Raw genomic sequence first — 8875 nt, 5'->3', positions numbered from 1 at the left:
TCATCACTCGGAAGCCACTTCATCGGACCAGCCTGAGACCTACATCTCTCTCCACTTCCCAGTCACTATTCTATAACCCTGCCTTATTTTTTCACACAACACATCCTTATCTAAAATAATAATAATAATTATTATTATAATTATTATTATTATTATTTGTCTTTTCTTACTTGGATTGTCAGTCCTGAAAGCAAGGACCTTTTCTGGCACATATACTGCTGTAACCCCAGTGTCCATTAAGTAAACACTCAATAAAAGATTATTCCGGATAAGTTAAATATCACCTTTAGTGCATGTGACAAATTTCTGCTCACTTCCACTAAGAACCAGTGTTGACCCAATAGGTAAAGAATTTCTCTTTGAAAGAATATAACTCCTGTTGGGAGTTGCCCATTCTTTCATCTAGACTTGTCCCTAACCCCCAGACTCACCTCTTCTCCACAAATGGCTAATCCTAGATGAGGGACTTAGTAATACTGACAACGGGCCAGGTGACACACGATAGTTGACGTTGTCAGAACATTGACCTGACTCGGGCACTTCTCTGACCGCTGAATATTACTAACTCGTCCCAGCTCTCCATTAATCCTATGAGGCGATCACCAATTACATGGCGAGACTGACACACTAATTAGTTAAGTGACCTGTTATAATCACGCAACTCAAAAATGGCAGAACTAGGATTTGAACCCAGAACCCTTATTCTTTTTAAACGCATCAGTTTTAAGTGTCTATTTCTATGAGTTTTAACAAACATATACGCCACGTAAGCACCTCCTCCATCAAGACAAAGAACACTGCCTTTGTCCCAAGATGTCCCACTGTGCCCCTTTCATCAATCTCCCCATCCTTGGCAACCACCGATCTCCTTCCATTACCAGTCTTTAGGTTCTAGAGTTTCACATAAGTAGATTCATCTAATATGTAGGTCTCTGGCTTCTTCCGAGAGCTTTCCAGGGATTTTAACCACTGCCTTACACCGTTTCTTGGTGTAGCTTCTCCTTACTTACCCACCAGATTGGCTACTCTTCAGCTGTAGTCACCCATCGGTATTGTCACTGCTTCTACTCAGTCCACTTCAAGAACATGAGTGTCAGCATGGGGAGGGTAAAGACGGACAGAACAGGCTCAATGACAGCACCTCTAAGACACCAGAGTTCTGAGAGATGCTAATGAGCGAAGCGCCAAAATTTCTGTCCTTTAGAAGTTTATAATCTATTTAAAGAGCAAAAACAAAACATTCATTCGACAAGTATTATTCGGTAAACATAGTATAATGTGGTTAAGCGGCTGGCACTAAAGTTCAGACAGCTCTTGATGCAATTATTGCATCTACCACTTCTCAGCATGTGACCTTGGCCAACTAACAATATCAGTTTTCTGATCTTAAAAAGGGAGTAAGAACAGAACCAGCCTTGGAGGGTCATTATGAGGACTGGCCGAGATAATACACGTAAAGCACTTAGTACAGTACCTGGCACACAGCAGAGTTCAGTAAACATTAGCTGCTACTACTTTCACAATTACTTTATATACCAGGAACCTTTCAACACTCTCGGGAGATACAGATTAATAGGACGAGACCTATTAGGGGTTCCTAAGAAATTCAGTTTAATGCAGGGATACTTAGATTGGTATCCATGAACCTTCTAGAACTTGTGTGTCAGGATATTGGATATATAAGCATATATGTATTTTTCTTGGGTAAGAGCCATAGTTTTCATCATATTTTTAATAGACTATGGCCCACAAAACATTAAAAGCTCATGGTTTAAAGAATGCACTCCGAGTGGGGGTGACCGTGCTCCCTGGGGGGGGGGGTCAAAAGTTGGTTTTGCGGGGAGGGATCTTAGATATTATAATAGTTTGTCCCTCCAAAGGGCCACAGTACATAAGCAAATATACAGCATGTCTATGATACTAAAATTTTATACGTGGGGGCACAAGTAGGAAAAAATCTCTCCTTAGGGGGACAATAATAAAAACCAAAAATGGTTGAGCCACTGTTTTAGTGAATAACGGATGTGGGAGCAGAAGTAAGTACCTAAATGGATAAGAAACACTGGCTCTGTTCAGGGAACTGCCAAGTACCAGAGTCTGAAAGGGCTGGCGGGTGGAGAGAGAAGGGAGAGTTTGGCGAGTCCAACGCAATGACTAGAGGAGGCACCCAGAAATTGGTACTGAGTGGATGGAAGCTCAGCGATTCCGAGAATGAAGGCCTCAGAAACAGTGGCTCCAAAGAGGAGGAGGGAACGCAGCAAAGGCACCAATGTCCTCTGCGATGGTGCCAATTCATCAGCACGGTATCAGGTAACGGCTGAACATACGACACTCAAGTCAAAGAACAAGCTGGAAATTTGCTGAAGTCCTCAAGGATCAGTTAGAAGAGCCCATTCATCTGATAGATGACGTGGAGGCCGAAAGCAGAGAAAGTGGGGCAAAGCCTTCCACCACCTGGGGCCGCTCCCGTGCTGGCCTCTGACACCTGGGTCCAGCGGCCAGCTCTGCCAGTTTCCAAGTGCTCCTGGGGCCTCGGCACATGACCTCATCCAAGCAACTTTGGAGCAGAGCTCAGTCTGAAATTAAGAAGTCAGTTAGTCCCATTGTGGTTTAGAAACCTGGCATCCTTAGCAACTCACAGTACGAAATATCATGCCTAAGCGTCCCCAAGATTTAGACACACATATAACCGACATCCATCAGACGATTCCGCCTGCACGTCTCACAACCTACCTCAAGGGCAGCACATCCAAAACTGAATGTATTGCGCCCCCCAGAGTCTTCCTGCTGCATGCCCTCGTCCTCACTCCCACTCTCCCCTTCATTCTCTATATCCCACCCGATCCCTATTCTGCCCTTTAAACGCCTCCCCAATGCCTCTCTTCCACTTCACCCCAGCTCCTGCCACAGCCCTCATTAAGGACTTCATCTCTCACCTGCTTTACTGCCAGGTGCGTAACTTGGTACTTGTCCCAGTCTCCATCTCTCAAATCTACTCTACACGGCTGCCATGGTCCTCAAACACAAATGTCATTCCCTTGCTTCAATCCCTCCTGTGGCTCCCTGTCATGGATTATGACTTCCCAACCAGTGTGCCCTGACGGTGTGCTCACGTGTTCATTCTCTCAGCACTCTGGGCCGCTCGGCAGAGCCTGGGACAGCTGGGATCCTGAGCCGACTGCCTCCGGCCTGAAGCGGCCACCTCCCTTCCCCTCACTATGGCTCACCGCCGCGTGAAGAGCGCTCAGCAGCACTGATCCGTGGAACCTCCCGAACCACCTCGAGCCTCATCCTGTGGCCAACGACAATCGGCTCTGGCATGTCACACACCACGCCGTTTATCCATCTCTGCTTCTGCTCAGAAATCTCCCGTCAAACCAGAGTGAGCGTCCCCTTCACCTCTGCCTGGGAAACCTCCACTCTTCCTTTAAATTACCTTTGTCACCTTTTTTCCTGGGACGTTTTCTTGCTTAGATAGATACCCTTCCTCTGCTCTCCAAATATTGTTTCATAATAATCTTGTGTCAGTCTACACCCTTGCTAACGATTGGACAGACTGCTTTGCTCATCTTTACCTCCTCAGCTGCCCCAGCGGAGCCCATAAAGATGTCACATGAAGGAGAAGGATGCAGGAGAATGAGGCCGTGCGCACTTCTTCTTGCCCAAAGTTCAGGAAAAGTTTACGGTTATGTAAATCAAAAAAAGATTCGAGAAAGGGGTGATATAACAGGATTAAATGATGCAAAGAACAGAAAAATGGGTCGTTGGATTTAGTCTAGTTACTGACTCTTTGAGCACAGATTTCTGTGTGAAGTAATTTGGTTTGGAATAACTGAGGAGAAAAAACAGGACTAAGATACAAATCACTTATCCAAGATGTCCAGTGGTAAAGAGCAGAAGAGAATGAAGGTTTACTGAGTTCCCACTCTTCCAATTTTTACTTTGTTTTATAATTACCTAAAACATGTATATGGTTCCAAAGAAAACATGAGCATGGCAGGCTGAGAAATCCAGCTTTCCTCCATAACACCCCCCCACCACCACCACCACAGGCATCAGTTTCCACTAGTTTTAGGTTTATCCTTCCATTTTTTAAATATAAACAAGTGTATATATTATATGCCACCCCTTAGTTATGCAAGGTGACAAACTATACACTCCCTCCTGCATGGGACGACTCAGTATGGCCCGGAGCAGCGTCTTCCTCTCTGCTGCTGCTCGGTGCTCTGCGTGGATTTACCAGTTTATTCAGCCAGTCCCTTACCGACGGGGCATGAGCGTTTCCAATCCAGTTGTTACAAATAGTGCTTGTTGCAATAAACAGCTCTGTGCGGGCAGCTTCGTATTTTTGCCTGCGTATCTCCAGAAACTTTACTCACGTTCTCACTTAATACGCAGAGGAACCAACGCCTCTGATACTGAGCGTTAACACCGACGCAGAGAGGCAACCGCTGAAGCGCACAGCGGTCCAGCAACCGCGCTGACAGAATAAGCCCGTAAAAGTGGAAGGAAACCCCTCACTGCTGCCTCGCCATCCTTCTCCCCACACACTGACGTCTCCTTACAGAAGAGAAAAGTTACTTTGCCAAGGAAGAGACCACAAAGAAGAAACAAGTTCAGTTTTATTATCTCTGTGTATCTGTAAAACACTTAGGACCAACACAGAAAACAATAAAACCTCCTGTGAAAAAAATTACACTTTAAAAAAAAAAGGCCTGAGAGGCATCAGTGCCTTAGACTCAGGGAGCTACACAACTCTGATTGGTCCGAGGAATTGAAAAGATATTAGGCGAATATACCAGAAGAAAAGAGAATGCGAAATTACTGAGGGAGAGGGCCTCGAAGAGGGCCGCGAGGGGGCACGGGGGGTCGGGGAGTGGGTCTGGGTGGAGGGAGGGGCCCCCGCTGGTAGCCATAGGGTGGGGGTCGCGGAGGGCCAGTGTATCCGTGAGGGGGCATCAGTGGAGGGGGTCCGCGCATACCATGTGGAGGCATAGGACCTGGGTGCCCTGTGGAGAGAAAAAGAAAAGTTAGTAAGAGAAGCAGGAGACCGCTGGCGCCGAGACGGTGCAAGGAGGGCAGACAGGGAGACGGTAAGAAGGACGGAAAGGAGGAAAAAAGAACGTGACGAGGGAGGCCGCAGGAACACAAGGTGTGAGGACAGGGAGGTGGCCGGACACTACTCACCCATGGGAGAGCCGAACGGAGGCCCGCGAGGGGGCATGCCCATCGGAGGAGGTCCAGGATGAGGCATCCCAGGCGGTGGTCGGGGTGGTGGCTGCCCCCCAGATCCTGGGGGCCCAGCATGAGGGTGTCCTAAGCCATGAGGGCCATGGTGGGCCAGCTGCATCTGCGACATCCCTATGAGAACAAAGCAGACGCATTAAGGAAATGGAGGCGAGGGCAAAGAAAATGAAGAAAGAAAGAAAACGAAATGGAGGGAGAAGTGACATCAGGAAGAGGAGGGAAGGTCAAGGCTGACCAAAAAAGCGCCCTCATCCTCGGCCCTATTCCGATGGCACGCAGCGACCGACTGCCCAGTCAATTCCTCCCCCGCTTCGTTGCTTCCCCCATGACAGGCACAGTCACAGTGCTACAGAAGGGTAACAGATGGAGTGACCTGCTCAGAGGATTCGAGAAGGTAGCAGAGATACTGCCTGAGCAAAGATCTATTTCTAAAAGATAAGAATTTTTCAGGTGGACAGGGTGGAAACAGAACATCGCAGACAGAAGGAAAAAGCGTGTGCAAGTCAGGTGTCAGGCGGCACAGTACGTTCCCGGAAAACCAGCATCTCAGGAGCCAGCGGCACCGTGCAGTTACGGGAGCAACGGACAAGGACTGGATCATGGAAAGGCTAGAATGTTATGGTAACGAGTCTGGGCTTTATTCTGTAGAAACAAGAATTTTGAGCAAGGGTGTGTACATGTCTGTGTTTTCAAAAAATTACTCTGAAAGTGGATCAAAGGTAGATAAAAATTGGACTCCAAGTGTGAGTTAGGAAATTCCTACAATAAATTAGGTGTGAGATTATGAGGGTACGAGGACCTGAACTGGGGCACTGGCACTGGGGCCTGGTTAAGAGTGGGGTGATAGGGAAAAGTCGAACATGACTCTAAGACCTCTGAATCACGCGTCTGAAAACAAAGAACACTAGAGGAAGACGAGGGACGAAGGGCAGGCGGAAGGAAGTGGAGCTGTCCATTCGGCAGCAAGATTAAGACTCTGGAACGTTAACACCATGGATCGAAGACACAGACCTGGGCGGCGTCAGCGTACAGGTAAAGGAGCGATGCAGAAAAGAGAACCAAACACAAAAACCTTCGTACAAGCACAGAAAAGGGAGCCTATTAAGGAAGCCGAGACTGAGGAGCTAGAAGGATAGAGGGAGGATCCAGATAAAAAAAAAAAAAAAAAAAAAAGATTTTCAAACAAGACATGGCCAGTGTTACATTACGAGTAAAGGTCAAACTAGATAAGGAGCAGAAGTGCCCCCTAGACTTGGCAATATGGTCACTGTTATGGGGTGAAAATCAGAGGAAAAAATGCAAGTAAAAGTTAAGGAAACAAAAAACAACAAAGACAGTTGTACACTTGGGGAAAATGTACGAAATGGAAATAGGGTGAGAGTTGTTAAAGTACAGAGAGTAAAATATTTTGTGTTTGTTCTCATAAAACAGTGTCTAAAGGTCAGCTCTGGAACTCTACTATTGTTGAGGAACAAAGGGCAGCAGCATAAGCGGTGACAGAGCTCCTCTTCCCGGCTCGTCCCTCCCTTTCTCAGCAGAGAGTACCCACCTGGATGGGGCATCCCGCCCGGTGGGAATGGGTGAGGATGTGAGTGTCCATGTCCAGGATGTCCAGCTCCTGGGGTTCCTGCTGATGGGGGCCCATGTCCTCCGGCCCCGGGCGGCATAGGTGGTGGGGGCATGGCTGGGGGTATCCCAGGTGGAAGGGCTCCAGGAGGTGGCACTGGGGGTGGGAAGGAGCCAGGAGGCGGCATGCCTGTGGAGGGAATGGAACTGAGTCATGATAGCGCAGACAGAATGTCCTCAGAGACCTGCTCCAGTCTGGCCCCTCCAGGCAGAATGAGCTGTTCCCCTCCCCGCAGCTCTCTAAAGCCAGAAGCAACCGGAGCAACACTAAGAACTTCAGCCTCCTGGAGAAACTCAGCAGCTTTCCTCCCCGCCACTCCATCCACGACCACCCTCCATCCCCTTCGTCCCACCCACTGACTCAATGTCCCCCTTTACTGGTTCTTTTCCTTCTTCCTGTCCTATCCCCCCAACCCCAGAAAAAACATATTCTGAATCAAAAGCCTTACCTGGTGGAGGGAGGCCAGACCCCAGTGATGACACCACAGGATTGGGGGCAGAGGGTGGCGGGGGTGCATCTGCGAACAGCTGATGAGGGCGGTCAGCCTGGGACAGTGGGTTCTGAGCCGCCAGAAGTCGTTCGGCTGCTGAGCCGTGGCGCTCACCCTTGGAGTCCTTCTTGAAAGCATAGGACACAGTGATAGGGCGGTTACAGAGGTACTGCCCATTCATGGCCTCGATCGCTGCATCCGAAGCATCGAATGAAGCAAAATTAATAAAGGCATAACCTTTGGAGTTGCCTGTGTCAGGGTCTCGCATAATCTTGGGAGTTTGTAAGATGACCCCAAAAGCGCTGAAAGTATCGTAAAGCAGCTTCTCATCAATCTCTGGGTCCAGGTTCCCAATGAAAATGTTGGCCCCCACATCCAAGTTTTTGTTGTGAGCCGATGCCTTGTTCACCCGGATTGGCTTCCCATAGAGTTTGATCATGTTCATGATCTTAATGGCATAGTCGGCATCCTCCTCACTCAAGAATTCCACAAAGCCGTAGCCTGGGGAAGTGGGAGAGAGGTTAACAACTGAAGCGAAGCGGTTCGAAATGGGGTATAACTCATCCACCTTTGAAAGCACAAAGAACAAAAAATAACAACCTCCATTCGATTGAGAACAGTCCCAGAAACGAACTGTGAGCTAGACTTAAGAGAAAAATGTTTAGGCTGCTTATTCCGAAACAGGTGTGAATATCACCGGGGCCCTCCAACAGCGCCGTGTCCCCTCAATATTAAAACGCACCTCTTGTCATGTACTCACCTTGATGTTGACCAGTGACTCTGTCCTTTGGCATGTGGGTGTTGACCACTGGCCCTGCCTGGAGAAACAGCTCCCACAGCAGCGGCTCGCTAACCTTCTCATCCAGGCCGCCCACGTACACAGTGGCATCTGGACCGCGGGAGCAAAAGGTTAAAGGAGAGATGAGTATAACATGAAGGGAGATGACAGGAGCATGAAGATGGCACCCAGGCAAGGGAAAAGGGGGTGGAGAGGAGGTAATGGCGCAAAAAGGAAAAAAACAAAACAAAACAAAAAAAGGACGTGAGGTTAAGCCCTTACACCTCCCTCTCTCCAGGAACTAGAGAATCGATTTTAAGTCAAATTTAGAGTTCTGCTGCAAATTCTCCTTTTGAAATTTTTTTGGGGGGTGAGGAGGTGGGAAGGCAGACGATTGGACAGAGAATCGCACCTACAAGGCCTGAGCCTGCACCCGGCCACCCCGCCCCCAACATGCGCGGCGGCCAGTCTCGCGCCCTCCGGGGTGGCCCAGCTCCCGCCCACGTGGAAACACTGCCGGGACCCCTCGGAGCCTCCCAGCCCCGCTGGGCCCATTCTGGGCTCGTTCCTCCCACTCACCCTGGTTCCGCTCGGAGATCGGCCCGGCCGCCATGGCGAAAGAGCTCCCGCCGTCTCCAGGGAGCGAGGCCGCGCTCCGACCTCGGCGGCTACTTCCACTTCCGGGGCGAAGGCGGCCGTGCGGGCGGGGGCGGGGCCGCGGCGGGGGCGGGGC

At 49.3% G+C, this 8875-nt stretch overlaps 1 protein-coding gene across 1 annotated transcript; it reads right to left on the bottom strand.

Annotated features, from left to right (window-relative positions):
* Window positions 1–4604: 4604 nt before the first annotated feature.
* Window positions 4605–8820, bottom strand: SF3B4 (splicing factor 3b subunit 4). The gene is made up of 6 exons (XM_016122872.2): window positions 8722–8820; window positions 8125–8253; window positions 7323–7865; window positions 6797–7003; window positions 5188–5361; window positions 4605–5009 (listed from the first exon to the last, which is right to left on the bottom strand). The coding sequence occupies exons 1-6, from the start codon at window positions 8753–8755 to the stop codon at window positions 4822–4824; spliced, it is 1275 nt and encodes a 424-aa protein (XP_015978358.1). The 5' UTR covers window positions 8756–8820; the 3' UTR covers window positions 4605–4821.
* Window positions 8821–8875: the final 55 nt, after the last annotated feature.

Source organism: Rousettus aegyptiacus, unplaced genomic scaffold (assembly GCF_014176215.1).
Source record: "Rousettus aegyptiacus isolate mRouAeg1 unplaced genomic scaffold, mRouAeg1.p scaffold_m13_p_17, whole genome shotgun sequence".
In the NCBI taxonomy this organism is placed as follows: domain Eukaryota; kingdom Metazoa; phylum Chordata; class Mammalia; order Chiroptera; family Pteropodidae; genus Rousettus; species Rousettus aegyptiacus.
This window is presented reverse-complemented; position numbering and strand designations above follow the sequence as displayed.

Coding starts and splice junctions, on each gene's coding strand:
- SF3B4 (XM_016122872.2), bottom strand. CDS start 8,755: ATGGCGGCCGGGCCGATCTCCGAGCGGAACCAGG. Junction 8,254..8,721: donor GATCTCCGAGCGGAACCAGG/GTGAGTGGGAGG, acceptor CCCGCGGTCCAG/ATGCCACTGTGTACGTGGGC. Junction 5,010..5,187: donor TCCGTTCGGCTCTCCCATGG/GTGAGTAGTGTC, acceptor TTCTCTCCACAG/GGCACCCAGGTCCTATGCCT.